The 15,714-nt window shown below is 48.2% G+C and overlaps 1 protein-coding gene across 2 annotated transcripts; it reads right to left on the bottom strand.

Annotated features, from left to right (window-relative positions):
- Positions 1–1,855: 1,855 nt before the first annotated feature.
- Positions 1,856–15,125, bottom strand: COMMD4 (COMM domain containing 4). 2 transcript variants are annotated; one of them, XM_060260112.1, is made up of 8 exons: positions 15,028–15,125; positions 14,858–14,929; positions 13,599–13,664; positions 12,114–12,153; positions 8,803–8,922; positions 7,283–7,363; positions 4,975–5,151; positions 1,856–2,910 (listed from the first exon to the last, which is right to left on the bottom strand). In XM_060260112.1, the coding sequence occupies exons 1-8, from the start codon at positions 15,028–15,030 to the stop codon at positions 2,870–2,872; spliced, it is 600 nt and encodes a 199-aa protein (XP_060116095.1). In that variant the 5' UTR covers positions 15,031–15,125; the 3' UTR covers positions 1,856–2,869. The 2 variants fall into 2 exon arrangements, with proteins under 2 accessions (XP_060116095.1, XP_060116093.1); XM_060260110.1 differs by having other exon boundaries at positions 14,858–15,030.
- Between the last annotated feature and the right edge of the window lie 589 nt (positions 15,126–15,714).

Raw genomic sequence — 15,714 nt, 5'->3', positions numbered from 1 at the left:
CATTAACACGTGGCATTCATTGCTGCAGGAAGTGGTGGCGGTTGCAAGAGGGAATTGGAGAAATTTATGGAGCAGAGGTCCATCAGTGACAATAAGCCATGAGGTACAGAAGGAACACTGTGTCTGGGGCAGTGATGCTCTGTCTTTTTGGTGCTTGTGGGGGCCACAGTGGGAGGGCTTCTGGAATTCTGGCCCAGCTGATGGACCTCCTGATGGCACCTGGGTTTGGACCACTGTGTAACACAGAGTGTTGGACTGGAGGGGCCATTGGCCTGATCCAACATGCCTTCTCTTATGTTCTTATGTGACACAGAGTGTTGGACTGCAGGGGCCACTGGCCTGATCCAACAGGGTTTCTCTTATGTTCTTATGTGACACAGAGTGTTGGACTGGAAGGGCCACTGGCCTGATCCAACAGGGTTTCTCTTATGTTCTTATGTGACACAGAGTGTTGGACTGGAAGGGCCACTGGCCTGATCCAACAGGGTTTCTCTTATGTTCTTATGTGACACAGAGTGTTGGACTGGAGGGGCCACTGGCCTGATCCAACAGGGTTTCTCTTATGTTCTTATGTGACACAGAGTGTTGGACTGGAAGGGCCACTGGCCTGATCCAACAGGGTTTCTCTTATGTTCTTATGTGACACAGAGTGTTGGACTGGAGGGGCCACTGGCCTGATCCAACAGGGTTTCTCTTATGTTCTTATGTGACACAGAGTGTTGGACTGGAGGGGCCACTGGCCTGATCCAACATGGCTTCTCTGATGTTCTTAATGATAGGGACGTTTTTAACAGATAAGCCTATTAAAGGGTACAGCAGTTATTTTGCCACACTGAGGATGATGCTGTGGAAAAATATTACATTTCATCTGGCTTGCAAAGGAGAAGAGATGGCTATAACTTCACTGTGTCAAAATTCACCCTTCTCTTGAAATTCTGAGAATATGCACATTCATTTAAATTTCACAGCCCAATCAGGAAAAGGCAGCTGATTAATGAACCAAAAATTATTTGGCTCTGATTTTGTTCTTGTTGCCTGGTTTATCAAATGGATGGCTTGAATTGTTCTCTGGTAGTTCTCCTATAAGCCAACGATTGATTCTGTGAGTTATGTTAAATCCCCTGCTCTAGGGGAAAAAAGAGAAGCGTATCAGAGGACAAAATAACAAGAGCCATTGGAGTAGGAAGCTCTCCACGGAAATCACCCTCTGTCCATCTCTGTGATTCGTACCCAGCTGAATAACACTCATGTCCGCCATGTAGAAAGCAGTGCTCAGGGTCAATGGCGTGCAAATCTCCAAAACAGACAGTGACCATTAATTTTGTTTATGCCAAAGAGGCATGCATGCTTACAACTGAAGTGTACTCTGGAAACAGAAGTATTTCCTGTTTAAAATAAGAGACAAGTCTACCAGAAGCGACGTGAACATCTGAAGTTGCCTTATACTGAATCAGACCCTCGGTCCATCAAAGTCAGTACTGTCCACTCAGATTGGCAGCGGCTCTCCAGGGTCTCAAGCTGAGGTTTTTCATGCCTACTTGGCTTGGATCCTTTTTAGTTGGAGATGCCGGGGATTGAACCTGGGACCTTCTGCTTACCAAGCAGATGCTCTACCACTGAGCCACCCTCCCTCCCCAATAACAGATGAATCAAACCCTTAGTCCATCATGGTCAGTATTGTCTACTCAGACTGGCAGTGGCTCTCCAGGGTCTCAGGCATTCATATTGCCTCCTGCCTGGCCCTTTGAACTGGAGATGCCAGGGACTGATCCTGGGACCTTCTGCATGCCAAGCAGCTGTTCTACCACGGAGCCACAGCCCCTCCCTGACCAGACGACGTTAATCCAACTCAGCCTTCTCAATGCACCAAGATTTTATTTTCTCCCATCCCTCCCAAAGTACAATTTTGTTTTTACAAAGGAACAACTTCACGCGTCAGCAGTGAACTGCAGATGCTTGAGAGAGGCGAAGCTTCCCAGATTTATCGTTCAGAGGATCGCAGGCCGAAAAAGCACACGTTTGGGAAGAGGGCAGGCGTCTCCCTTTCAGTGCCTGTAAATAAAGTTGTCATCGTGCTCGGCGGGGAGAAACGTCGTCCCCCGTTTGTGGGAAGATGGACCCAAGAAATGGCAGCCGGTAGAAGTCCTTTGGAAGATCAACAAGGCCTCCTCAGAGAAGGGTATGTCAAGGACAGGGTGGAATCCCATCGAGATCTCCTGCTGCTATGAAGTCACAAGAGCTCTGAAACCCTTGGGGGTCTCCTATACAGGTGAACTGACCAAGTAAAGCTTCAAAGAGCCTGCAGATGGCTTTTTTTTTTGAGGATCACACACCTGAGCCCAGAGTCTCAGCAGACCTGAGACAGGCCCATAACAAGGACGGTGTGGCACGGCTTTGTCTCGTTCCTCTTTGCTGGGGAATTACTGGCCTTTATTTGGAGCAGTAGGATTAGCAAGGAGCTTTTTTTTCCAGCAGGGACCTCTCACTAGCCAAGGAGGGGGCAGTATCCTTGATTTGCTTTGCCAGTAATGAAAAATCTAGAAGAATGGTGGGGAAGAGAGCAAGTTTGTCAGATTCCACAACGTCCAGGCTTCAGCGGGAGCTGAAAACAGCCGGAAGGTATTTTTAAACTGAAATACGTGATCAGCAGGCAGGGGCCACTGTTACCATGTGCTGCAGGACCTGCCTCGGTTTTTGGCCCAAAAATCCCAGGAGGTGGAACGGATTGTAGCAACGCCTTCCACGCCAGCAGGGGGGAAGCACCGGGGTGCGTGGAGCTTCCCTCGCGGAGCGATGGTTCACTTAATGCTTCTCGAGCCGACAAAAGATCAGTTCATTCCGGCTCCGCTTGCTCTGTCTGTGATACTCCTCAGTCGAGTGTTTTCATAAGGGCCTGGGCCTGCTTCAGCTCTGGAAGGAGGGAAGAGAAGGAGACCAAAAATGGGGGCAAATAAAGCAAGACTGTAAATCGCTGTCAGTAGAAGACGAAGATGATATTGGATTTCTATCCCGCCCTCCACTCCGAAGAGTCTCAGAGCGGCTCACAATCTCCTTTACCTTCCTTCCCCCACAACAGACACCCTGGGAGGTGAGTTGGGCTGAGAGGGCTCTCACAGCAGCTGCCCTTTCAAGGACAACCTCTGCCAAGGCTATGGCTGACCCAAGGCCATTCCAGCAGCTGCAAGTAGAGGAGTGGGGAATCAAACCCGGTTCTCCCAGATAAGAGTCCGCACACGTCACCACTACACCAAAAAGGAAGGAAGGAAGGAAGGAAGGAAGGAAGGAAGGAAGGAAGGAAGGAAGGAAGGAAGGAAGGAAGGAAGGAAGGAAGGAAGGAAGGAAGGAAGGAAGGAAGGAAGGAAGAAGACTGCAGATTTATACCCCGCCCTTCTCGCTGAATCAGAGACTCAGAGTGGCTCACAATCTCCTTTACCTTCCTCCCCCACAACAGACACCCTGTGAGGTGGGTGGGGCTGAGAGGGCTCTCCCAGCAGCTGCCCTTTCAAGGACAACCTCTGCCAGAGCTATGGCTGACCCAAGGCCATTCCAGCAGCTGCAAGTGGAGGAGTGGGGAATCAAACCCAGATCTCCCAGATAAGAGTCCGCACACTTCACCACTACACCAAATTGGAAGGAAGGAAGAAGACTGCAGATTTATACCCCGCCTTTCAGTCTGAATCAGAGACTCAGAGTGGCTCACAATCTCCTTTACCTTCCTCCCCACAATAGACACCCTGTGAGGTGGGTGGAGCTGAGAGGGCTCTCACAGCAGCTGCCCTTTCAAGGACAACTCCTACGAGAGCTCTGGCTGACCCAGGGCCATTCCAGCAGGTGCAAGTGGAGGAGTGGGGAATCAAACCCAGATCTCCCAGATAAGAGTCCGCACACTTCACCACTACACCAAATTGGAAGGAAGGAAGAAGACTGCAGATTTATACCCCGTCCTTCAGTCTGAATCAGAGACTCAGAGTGGCTCACAATCTCCTTTACCTTCCTCCCCAACAACAGACATCCGGTGAGGTGGGTGGGGCTGAGAGGGCTCTCACAGCAGCTGCCTTTTCAAGGACAACCTCTGCCAGAGCTATGGCTGACCCAAGGCCATTCCAGCAGCTGCAAGTGGAGGAGTGGGGAATCAAACCCAGATCTCCCAGATAAGAGTCCGCACACTTCACCACTACACCAAATTGGAAGGAAGGAAGAAGACTGCAGATTTATACCCCGCCTTTCAGTCTGAATCAGAGACTCAGAGTGGCTCACAATCTCCTTTACCTTCCTCCCCCACAACAGACACCCTGTGAGGTGGGTGGGGCTGAGGGGGCTCTCATAGCAGCTGCCCTTTCAAGGACAACCTCTGCCAGAGCTATGGCTGACCCAAGGCCATTCCAACAGCTGCAAGTGGAGGAGTGGGGAATCAAACCCGGTTCTCCCAGATAAGAGTCCGCACACTTCACCACTACACCAAACTGGCTCTACAAGAAAGACCCTGCATGCAACAGGGCAGGCGACAACCTCTATTCCAGCAACCTCCACATCAGTTTTAAGACCCACCCAACATTTGGACTTCTTTGCCCTACGAAACGATTAGCTATTTCTAGTGTCCTACCTGCAAATAAGCCCTGCCCTGTATAGCCCACGCTATACAGTCAGTCCTTGGAGGCTAAGCAGGATCAGCCCTGGTTAGTATCTGAATGGGAGACCACCAAGGAAGTCCAGGGTTGCTACGCAGAGGGAGGCAAGGGCAAACCACCTCTGTTTATTTCTGCCCTGACTTGGATGGCCCAGGTTAGCCCGATCTTGTCAGATCTCAGAAGCTAAGCAGGGTCAGCTCTGGTTAGTGTTTGGATGGGAGACCAACCGAGGAAGTCCAGGGTTGCAACGCAGAGGCAGGTAACAGCAAACCACCTCTAAATGCCTTGAACCCAAGAGGGTCGCCATAAGTGGGCTGGGATCAAATGGTAAAGCAAAGCGACCAACCTGCAAGTAAGACGCGGAACTTCTCTGCCGATAGCGTCGTCACCACCGGTTCCAAGACTCCTTTGTCAGCATCCCGCACGTTAAGCTTGAGATGAACAATTGGTTCGTTAACCTGTTGGAGCTCGCTGGAGCTAAGAGTATAATCCACTCGCCAGGACACAGAATCCAAGCGGTTCACTGTGGGCAGTGAGAGAGACACGGATGGTTAAGGGAGACCATTTGTGAAAAAATGTGGATCCCTGAGCCCATCTGGCCTGGAGGATAATTTCTCCCTGATTCAAAGTGGATTGGCATCACCCTGGGCAGGGGTCATTTGCATAACTCATTTGCATACGCCACACACCCCCTGACTTCACCGAAAGCAGCAACCTGAAAATGCTTCTTGAATTAGAATTGTTATCATAAAACCTGGCTCCCCTCATACTTTTAAAATCACTTTCTCCTCTGTGGCCACAGCGGCATGAGGAAGATTTCCATTTGTCTGCTCGATATGTTTTTGGTTATTTCCCCAAATATATGAAAAAAATTGTCAAACCTTAAAGAGTTCAGCAAAATTCTCACAGGGGGTTTGAACTATGAAGCCCAGAAGCAAGGTTTTTTTTTTTGGGGGGGGGGGGGCGGCTAAGAAAGAGCACAATAAAATGTAGATGTTCCAGAGCTCTGCTCCTGTGAGCTCCTGACCAAAATGAGGGCAGACGCTGGGTATGAAAGAAAGGGCCACGAGAGCCAAGCACTGGCGCTTTCCTTTCTGCCCTCTTTCTCACAATCAGCCTAAATTCACAGAACTCAGCAGAGATCGGGACCACGGAGGTAAACAGAAGTGGAGAAAAACAACACACTCACTCTGTGTAGAATATGGCCTAGGACCTGCCTACCTGAAGTACCGTCTCTCCCCACATGTTCCCCAGAGAGTACTGAGATCGGGAACTCAAAACCTCCTTGTTATCCCCGGGGCCAAAAGAAGCCCATTTAAAATCTACCAGGGACCGGGCCTTTTCTGTTATGGCCCCTTCCTGGTGGAACCAGCTGCCGGAAGAGGTGAGGGCCCTGCGGGACCTTGCTCAGTTCCGCAGGGCCTGTAAGACAACCCTCTTCTGGCTGGCCTATAACTAACCGGCACAAGAAACTAAGTGTGGTTCTATTAGACTTCTGCTGCTCTTAATGTTTTAAATGTTTTAATTATTTTAACTGTTTAAATGTTTTAAGCCTTATCTATGTGGGATTCTATGTTGTAAGCCGCCCTGAGCCACTTGGTGGGAAGGGCGGGATATAATCATAAAATAAATAAATAAATAGAACACTCCGTATCATCCACAATTAGAAATTGTTGTGAACTAATAAACAATTCAGTGATACAGATAATAAACCATCCTATGCTATCAAACGCTGAAGGATTGTGACTGGCAGTAGCGCTCCAGAAAGAATTGAAAAATTTTCTAACAACAGTAATTTGGAAAGCCAGGAAATGGATTAGGGCACTTCAACTCTACTTAACCTATGAGTGCAAAAGACGGTCCCTTGAAGGAGGATACTTCTGAAACAAAACTGGACTGGTTCTTTTATCATTCATAGGACCACAGTTAAAACGGCGCGGTTCTCTGGACAGTAGTTGTGTCGTGCATAGGATGGTTTATTATCTGTAACACTGAATTGTTTATTAGTTCATAAACATTTCTAATTCTGGATTATATCGAGGAGAGCCAGTTTGGTGTAGTGGTTAAGTGTGCGGACTCTTATCTGGGAGAACCGGGTTTGATTCCCCACTCCTCCACTTGCACCTGCTAGCATGGCCTTGGGTCAGCCATAGCTCTGGCAGACGTTGTCCTTGAAAGGGCAGCTGCTGTGAGAACCCTCTCCAGCCCCACCCACCTCACAGGGTGTCTGTTGTGGGGGAGGAAGGGAAAGGAGATTGTGAGCCGCTCTGAGACTCTTCGGAGTGGAGGGCGGGATATAAATCCAATATCTTCATCTATCTCACAGGGTGTCTGTTGTGGGGGAGGGAGATAAAGGAGATTGTGAGCCGCTCTGAGACTCTTCGGAGTGGAGGGCGGGATATAAATCCAATATATTCTTCTTCTTCTATTTTCTGCACAGAGTGAGAGTGTTGCTTTTCTTATAATCACAGAACTGGCAGAGAATTCTGGGAACTGGCCCTGAGCAAGCCACAATCATACAGCCTAACTTATTTCACAAGCTTATTGGGAGGGCCACGGCAAATTCAGCTATACAGAGATGGAACATCTTGCGAGCCTGCTTCTCACGAGAGCCACCTTCCAGCATCTCAAAGCCAATCCAAGGTTAGACTTACATCGCAGGCTGCATCCTCTAAGACTCTCCTGTAAGGGACTCTGCTTCTCCTCGTAGGACCGGCACAGTCCCGTGGCATGTTCTAAAACACAAAACAGGGGATTCAGAAATCAAGCCAGAGGCAAGGATCCAGCCAGCCGTCAACAGGTCTCAACTCAGTCTGAGCTGGAGTCAGTCCTAAGCCAAATCCACCCGTAAGGATCTAGAAGACAAAATCTTATTCCTGCACACAATGATCTCCAGAGGAATTGGCTGGCCCTTGGGTGGGACAGGATACTGGACTTGATGGACCACTGCTCTGATCCAGCAGAGCTCTTCTGATGTTCTTAATATTAAGGAAAGGCCTCAGCCTCTCTGCCCTGTTGTTGGCCCTCCAGAGGAACTGGTTGGCCACTGTATGAGACAGGATGTTGGACTAGATGGACCACTGGTCTGATCCAGCAGGGCTCTTCTGATGCTCTTCTGAAGGCCTTGGCCTCTGTGCCCTGTTGTTGGCTCTCCAGAGGAACTGGTTGGCCTCTGTGTGAGACAGAATGCTGGACTAGATGGACCACTGGTCTGATCCAGCAGGGCTCTTCTGATGTTCTTATGAAGGCCTCGGCCTCTCTGCCCTGTTGTTGACCCTCCAGAGGAACTGGTTGGCCTCTGTGTGAGACAGAATGCTGGACTAGATGGACCACTGGTCTCATCCAGCAGGGCTCTTCTGATGTTCTTATGAAGGCCTCGGCCTCTCTGCCCTGTTGTTGACCCTCCAGAGGAACTGGTTGGCCTCTGTGTGAGACAGAATGCTGGACTAGATGGACCACTGGTCTCATCCAGCAGGGCTCTTCTGATGTTCTTATGAAGGCCTCGGCCTCTCTGCCCTGTTGTTGACCCTCCAGAGGAACTGGTTGGCCTCTGTGTGAGACAGAATGCTGGACTAGATGGACCACTGGTCTCATCCAGCAGGGCTCTTCTGATGTTCTTATGAAGGCCTCGGCCTCTCTGCCCTGTTGTTGACCCTCCAGAGGAACTGGCTGGCCTCTGTGTGAGACAGAATGCTGGACTAAATGGACCACTGGTCTGATCCAGCAGGGCTCTTCTGATGCTCTTATGAAGGCCTCGGCCTCTGTGCCCTGTTGTTGGCCCTCCAGAGGAACTGGTTGGCCTCTGTGTGAGACAGAATGCTGGACTAGATGGACCACTGGTCTGATCCAGCAGGGCTCTTCTGATGCTCTTATGAAGGCCTCGGCCTCTGTGCCCTGTTGTTGGCCCTCCAGAGGAACTGGCTGGCCTCTGTGTGAGACAGAATGCTGGACTAGATGGACCACTGGTCTGATCCAGCAGGGCTCTTCTTAAATTCTTATGGAAGATTCTTCTTCGCATGACTCTGGAGAATGTCCGCCTACCAGACAGATCTTAGCTAGGGTCCTGCTGTACATAAAGCAGCTTCCCATGTTTGCAATAGCTGCTGTCGCTGCTTGGGAATGGTGCCACTCACTCCAAGGATCTCCCTCCCCGTCTCACCTCGGCCTGGCTCACCTTTTGGCAGCCCCAGTTGCTGCAGCTCGCTGGATAAAGACTCACTGTCGACATTGTGCTTGGCAGCACTGGAGAGGATGAAGTTGAGGACCGCGATGGTGGCCTTGATGTCCCCAGACTCTGCAGAGGAGAGGAGGAACAGGGACAATGATCAGCACACAAATGGAAGGGACTCGCACGTCACTGCAAGGACCTAGGTGGGAGTGGCTAAACTGTGGCTCTTTCATCATCATCATCACATTTTATTTGTATCCCGCCCTCCCCGCCGAAGCAGGCTCAGGGCAGCTAACAACAGGAATTCAATACATACATTGTACAATACAACATTTTAACTACAATTAATTAAAATCTATTAAAATTCTAAAAACAGTCAAATTAATATTTTTGTGCTGTTACCTAGATGGCAAACTTTACTTAGCAGTTCTAATCAGTGAAGGCCGTTCGAAACAAGATGGTCTCGCAGGCCCTGCGGAACTGTTCAAAGTCCCACAGGGCCCCCATTTCTTCTGGAAGTTGATTCCATAGTTGTGGAGCCATAACAGAGAAAGCCCGAGTGCGGGTACTCTGGAGTTTTGCCTCTTTTGGCCCAGGTTCTTCCCTGCTGACCTCAGTGCTCTCTGGGGTTCGTGCGGGGAGAGACGGTCCCTAAGGTAGGCAGGTCCTCGGCCATATAGGGCTTTAAAGGTAATGACCAGCACTTTGTAACGAAGCCGGTATTGTGTAGCTACCCCATCAGCTGGCTTGGAGAGGCATTTCTCTCTTAAATCACTTCTCCAAGCCAAGCTAGCCAGCAGCTTGGAGAATGCTTTTAAAGTTAAAAGTTGCTTTCTTTCTGCCTCTCTCTCCTTCCCCACCTATTTTCCCCTCCCTCGGCTCTCAAACATCAGACATTCGTGTCTTGCGGCTCTCAAACATCTGATATTTATTCTATGTGGCTCTTGAGTTAGTTTGGCCACCCCGATCTAGGTTGTTATGGATGCTAGCAGCTGCCCCTTCTCCAAAGCAGCAAACATCTTTGGTGTGCTGGGGATCAACAATCGCATGCAGCTGAGGAGCACTTGGGTATTGCAGTAAGAGTTTATTTTATTCAATTTCTAGCCCTCCCTGCCCACACAGCAGGTTCAGGGTGGGTTACGTTTTTAAAACATACAAAAAGTTAAAAGCTAACAGTCCTTAAAATCTGTCAATTGCTGAACAATACTTATACACAGAACATTAATTGGCATCAACTGCATGATTTATTGAGTCAAAAAAAGACTCTGGTTATGTAGAGCTGCAGATGGAACAGGATGAGGTGAGGCGAGCAGCTAGGATGAACAAAATAGTCCACAGTTAAAAAGTTGAACTTAACAAGCACATAGATCCAGGTGGGTAGCTTTGTTGATCTGAAGCAGGAGTAGAAGAAAAAGACTGCAGATTTATATCCCGCCCTATATTCTGAATCTCAGAGTGGTCACAATCTCCTTTACCTCCCCCCACCCCCACAACAGACACCCTGTGAGGTAGGTGGGGCTGAGAGAGCTCTTGCAGCAGCTGCCCTTTTGAGGACAATTCCTACAAGAGCTATGGCTGACCCAAGGCCATTCCAGCAGCTGCAAGTGGAGGAGAGGGGAATCAAACCCTGTTCTCCCAGATGATGATGAAGAAGATGACTGCAGATTTATACCCCGCCCTTCTCTCTGAATCAGTGGCTTACCATCTCCTATATCTTCCCACCCCCTACAACAGACACCCTGTGAGGTGGGTGGGGCTGAGAGAGCTTTCACAGAAGCTGCCCTTTCAAGGACAACTCCTGTGATTTTTTTTGGTTGTGAGCCGCCCTGAGCCTGCCTCAGCGGGGAGGGCAGGGTATAAATCCAATAATCTTAAACTTATATTAGCTATGGCTAACCCAAGGCCATTCCAGCAGGTTCAAGTGGAGCGGGGAAGAAGAAGAAGAAGAAGATTTTGGATTTATATCCCGCCCTCCACTCCGAAGAGTCTCAGAGTGGCTCACAATCTCCTTTACCTTCCTCCCCCACAACAGACACCCTGTGAGGTGGGTGGGGCTGGAGAGGGCTCTCACAGCAGCTGCCCTTTCAAGGACAATCTCTGCCAGAGCTATAAGAACATAAGAACATAAGAGAAGCCATGTTGGATCAGGCCAACGGCCCATCAAGTCCAACACTCTGTGTCACACAGTGGCAAAAAATTTTATATACACACATACACTGTGGCTAATAGCCACTGATGGACCTGTGCTCCATATTTTTATCTAAACCCTTCTTGAAGGTGGCTATACTTGTGGTCGCCACCACCTCCTGTGGCAGTGAATTCCACATGTTAATCACCCTTTGGGTGAAAAAGTACTTCCTTTTATCCGTTTTAACCTGTCTGCTCAGCAATTTCATCGAATGCCCACGAGTTCTTGTATTGTGAGAAAGGGAGAAAAGTACTTGTTTCTCTACTTTCTCCATCCCATGCATTATCTTGTAAACCTCTATCATGTCACCCCGCAATCGACGTTTCTCCAAGCTAAAGAGTCCCAAGCGTTTCAACCTTTCTTCATAGGGAAAGTGCTCCAGCCCTTTAATCATTCTAGTTGCCCTTCTCTGGACTTTCTCCAATGCTATAATATCCTTTGAGCTATGGCTGACCCAAGGCCATTCCAGCAGGTGCATGTGGAGGAATGGGGAATCAAAACCCGGTTCTCCCAGATAAGAGTCCGCACACTTAACCACTACACCAAACCGGCTCTCCAGAACAAATTTTGAGTCCAGTGGGACCCTTAGGACCAACAAAACTTTATTCAAAGTCCTGCATGCAAAATCTCACACCTTGAATAAGCTTGTGGTGGCCTTATAGGTGCCACCGGGCTCAACATTTGTTGAACAAGCACATGTGGATCTTGGGATTATCAAATATGAAGGCCATTAGAGGAAAACCTCTGTTAAAAATTCAATTGAGGGGAAGAACATTTACTTCATTTATACTTCACCTTCCTCTGCAGTTGGGATCTGAGGTGGGTTACATAATTAGCCTCTCCTTTACTTTATCCTCACAACAGCCTTGTGAGGTAGGTTAGGTGGAGAGTGTGTGACTGGCTCAAGGTCACCCAGCAAGCTTCCACGGCCGAGTGGAGATTCAAACCTGGGTCTCCCAGATCCCAGTTCAACACTCTGATCATTATACCATATTGGCTCAAAAGGTGACCCTGTGACTAAAATTCAACTTGGCCATTTCTGATTAATGGCACAGAGGGTACTAAATGAACGAATGCCACCAAGCCCCTGGAATCCTATCCACTTATTGCAAAAGGGAAGAGGACTCACCAAACTTCGCATCTGATGTCAGCTTCAGAATCTTCTCGTACTGCAAGAGGGGGAAAACACACACACACATTCCTGGTTTAGGTCTCAGTCTTGAGAACCTAAGAACATAAGAGAAGCCATGTTGGATCAGGCCAATGGCCTATCCAGTCCAACACTCTGTGTCACACAGTGGCCAATACACATACACACACACTGTGGCTAATAGCCACTGATGGACCTCTGCTCCATATTTTTATCCAATTCCCTCTTGAAGCTGGCTATGCTTGTAGCTGCCACCACCTCCTGTGGCAGTGAATTCCACATGTTAATCTCCCTTTGGGTGAAGAAGGACTTCCTTTTATCCGTTCTAACCTGACTGCTCAGCAATTTCACTGAATGCCCACGAGTTCTTGTATTGTGAGAAAGGGAGAAAAGTACTTGTTTCTCTACTTTCTCCATCCCATGCATTATCTTGTAAACCTCTATCATGTCACCCCGCAGTCGAAGTTTCTCCAAGCTAAAGAGCCCCAAGCGTTTTAACCTTTCTTCATAGGGAAAGTGTTCCAAACCTTTAATCATTCTAGTTGCCCTTTTCTGCACTTTTTCCAATGCTATAATATCATTTCTGAGGTGCGGTGACCAGAATTGTACACAGTATTCCAAATGAGACCGCACCATGGATTTATACAGGGGCATTATGATACTGGCTGATTTGTTTTCAGTTCCCCTCTTAATAATTCCTAATTCCTAAAACCATAAGGATGCTCCAGACCTTCTTATTTGTCATGGAACTAAAGTCCTCAAGAGACACAAGTCTAGTCCAGACCACACAGAATTTCCTAGCATGGCTGCTGCAGCTCAACTATTTGCTCATAACTGGCTCCGATGTCATACCAGTCAAGTATAATTTGGGACTGGGAAACAAACTGGATTTTAAAATGTATATTTCAAGATCTGCAAACTCATTATTACACAAAAATTATTTTTGGGGGGGGTGGGAGGGGAAGAAATGGCTATCAGGACACACTCCCAAGTTCGCTAAGCTATGGTTGCACAGCAAGATGTCTTGCTTTATTACAATCGGTCTTAGGCTAGAATGTGGTTTTATTTAATATTTATCCCGCTCATCCCACAAGCTCAGAAGAACCAAAACAGTTCTTTCTCTGATGCTTCCTGACTTCTGGAAATCAAAATTAACGCAACAATCCTACACAAAGTGGCTTTAATTTAAAACCATTAGTTTCAGTTGGCTTTGACCAGTTTAACTCGACAAACAACTGCACGTTCAGGCCAACAGCGAGGGCATACTTTCAGTAAACGAGCCTATTCGAAAGTACAAGCTTCAAGGGGACGTGCGTGCTTATTTCTCTTGGGGGAAGATCATCTCCCACATTCTCAGCCAGAACTAGATAATAGATGAACTGATTTCTCACAGTCGTTTGGTCTATGCAGGTGTAGCTAGGATGAAAGTTAAAAAAGAGAGAAAGAAAAACAAAAATGACTTACATCAATTCCCTCCCCAAGTAGATCCTTTAGAACCTGGGCGCAGATCAGCTTAAGTTTCACTGAGGACTGAAACAAAAACAATAAAATCACCACTCAGCATCTCTATAAATGACACAAAGAAGCTTTCTAGAAACAACATATTCCAACACGTCCTAAATTTTACACCACTGTATTAAATAAAGGGTTATGGAAGAGACTCCCATCCACTTAGTTCTAAATATAAAGCTGCTGACTCCAGGCTAGGAAATTCCTGGAGATCTGGGGGCAGAACCCGGGAAGCATAACAGGGGTGGCCAAGTTTACTTAATGTAAGGGAGGGAGGGAGGAAGATAGACAGATGAGGTGGGAGAGAGAGGTGGAAAGAAAGCAGCTTTAAATGCATTCTCTACGCTGCTGGTTTAGAAACAAATGCCTTCTCCAAACTGGCTGACTAGGCAGTGGGGGCTGAGAGCCACACAATATTTTTATTTATTTATTTATTTAGGATTTATATCCCGCCCTTCCCACGAAGTGGCTCAGGGCGGCTTACAACAAAGAGTCAAGCATAAAATTACTAACATTTAGATATATAAATATTTAAAACATTTAAAACCTTAAACATCATATGTGTGAAAGAGCCACATGTGGCTCCCGAGCCACAGTTTGGTCACTCCTGGGATATAATGTCATAGAGTCTGTCATCCAAAGCAGTCATTTTCTCCAGGGGAATTGATCTCTGTAGCCTGGAGATCTCCACATCCCACCTGGAGATTAGCAGCACTAGCAGAGAAGCCATGACATTCTCAGCCATGCACACACTTTCCCCAGGCTTGCAGGCAAGGGATGTTCAGGAGTGATTTCCTGTTGCCTGCCTCTGCATAGCAACCCTGGACTTCCTTGGTGGTCTCCCATCCAAATATTAGCCAAGGCCAACCCTGCTTAGTTCTTGAGTCCTGACAAGACTGGGTTAACCTGAGCTATCCAGGCTAGGGCAAGAGATGTTCAGACACAGTTCGCCATTTCCTGTCTCTGCACAGCAACTCCAGACGTCCTTGGTGGTCTCCCATCCAAGTCCTAGCCAGGGCCAACCCTGCTTAATTTCCAAGATCTGACAGCGCTGGGCTCGCCTGGGCAATGCAGACTGTTGTCAGTCTGGAGTAAACCAGAGCCACGCAGCAACCGCAGCAAGGCAAATGCTAAACCATCACCGGAGCAGCTCACTCAGTGCACCCTATCAGAAACAGAGCACGTATTTTAGCACAAAAAATGGATCCACCTACTATTTTGGCCAAAGTGCTGATCTCTGCCAAGACCCAGTCTGGGCAGTCCAAGTCGCCACAGAACCGGAACCTCTGGAAAGAAGAAGCAAAATCAATTCCCATGCACAAAAGCCGTCCTCGTGTCAATCAAATCCCCAAATCCCTCTTGCAAAAAAAGAGCATCAACTCACCATGATTTCCTGCGCTGAACTCCCTCCCTCTACCCTGCAGAGAAGGATCAGCTGACTCCTCTCCTTCAGCCAATCGCTGAAGGAACTGAGTCTTCTTCTCAGCCAATCAGCTAACGCCTCTCCTTCAACTTATCACTGAAGGACTAGGGCAGTGTCAGCTGACATTAGGACATCAGCTGATCACTCTGGGTTCCTGCCTGTAACCCTTCCGTGCCCGATGTCCTTTTGCTGGCAAATCAGACATCCCAAACCAGGAAAGTTTCCTCGTAGGCTTGGGTTGCTAGCCTCCAGGTGGGGTCTGGGGATCCCCCGGAATTACAACTCCTCGCCAGACTACAGAGATCAGTTCCCCCTGGAGAAAATGGCTGCTTTGGATGGTGGACTCCGTGGCATTGTGCCCCACTGAGGTCCCTGCCCACCCCAGGCTCCATCCCCAATTCGCCAGGAATTTCCCAAATTAGATCTGGCAACCCTGTCCCCCTCTTCATCTCTTGCCAGTGACTAGGGGAGCCCCGACGACCCTAAGATTTGATAGCTAGTTGCAAACTGAAAAAAGGAAGCAGTTCATTATTTTAAAAAAATTGTATACCCCTGGCTATCTCCAGAAGGGGACTCGCTTAATAAAATTCCACAGTAAAAATTGACGGCTGCAAACCAGCTGGAGAGAGATTTCCCGTCCCTTTAATA

The sequence above is a fragment of the Heteronotia binoei genome, chromosome 19 (genome assembly GCF_032191835.1).
Source record: "Heteronotia binoei isolate CCM8104 ecotype False Entrance Well chromosome 19, APGP_CSIRO_Hbin_v1, whole genome shotgun sequence".
In the NCBI taxonomy this organism is placed as follows: Eukaryota; Metazoa; Chordata; class Lepidosauria; order Squamata; family Gekkonidae; genus Heteronotia; species Heteronotia binoei.
The sequence above is the reverse complement of the archived record's forward strand: the minus strand, read 5'-3'. Positions and strand labels throughout refer to the sequence as shown.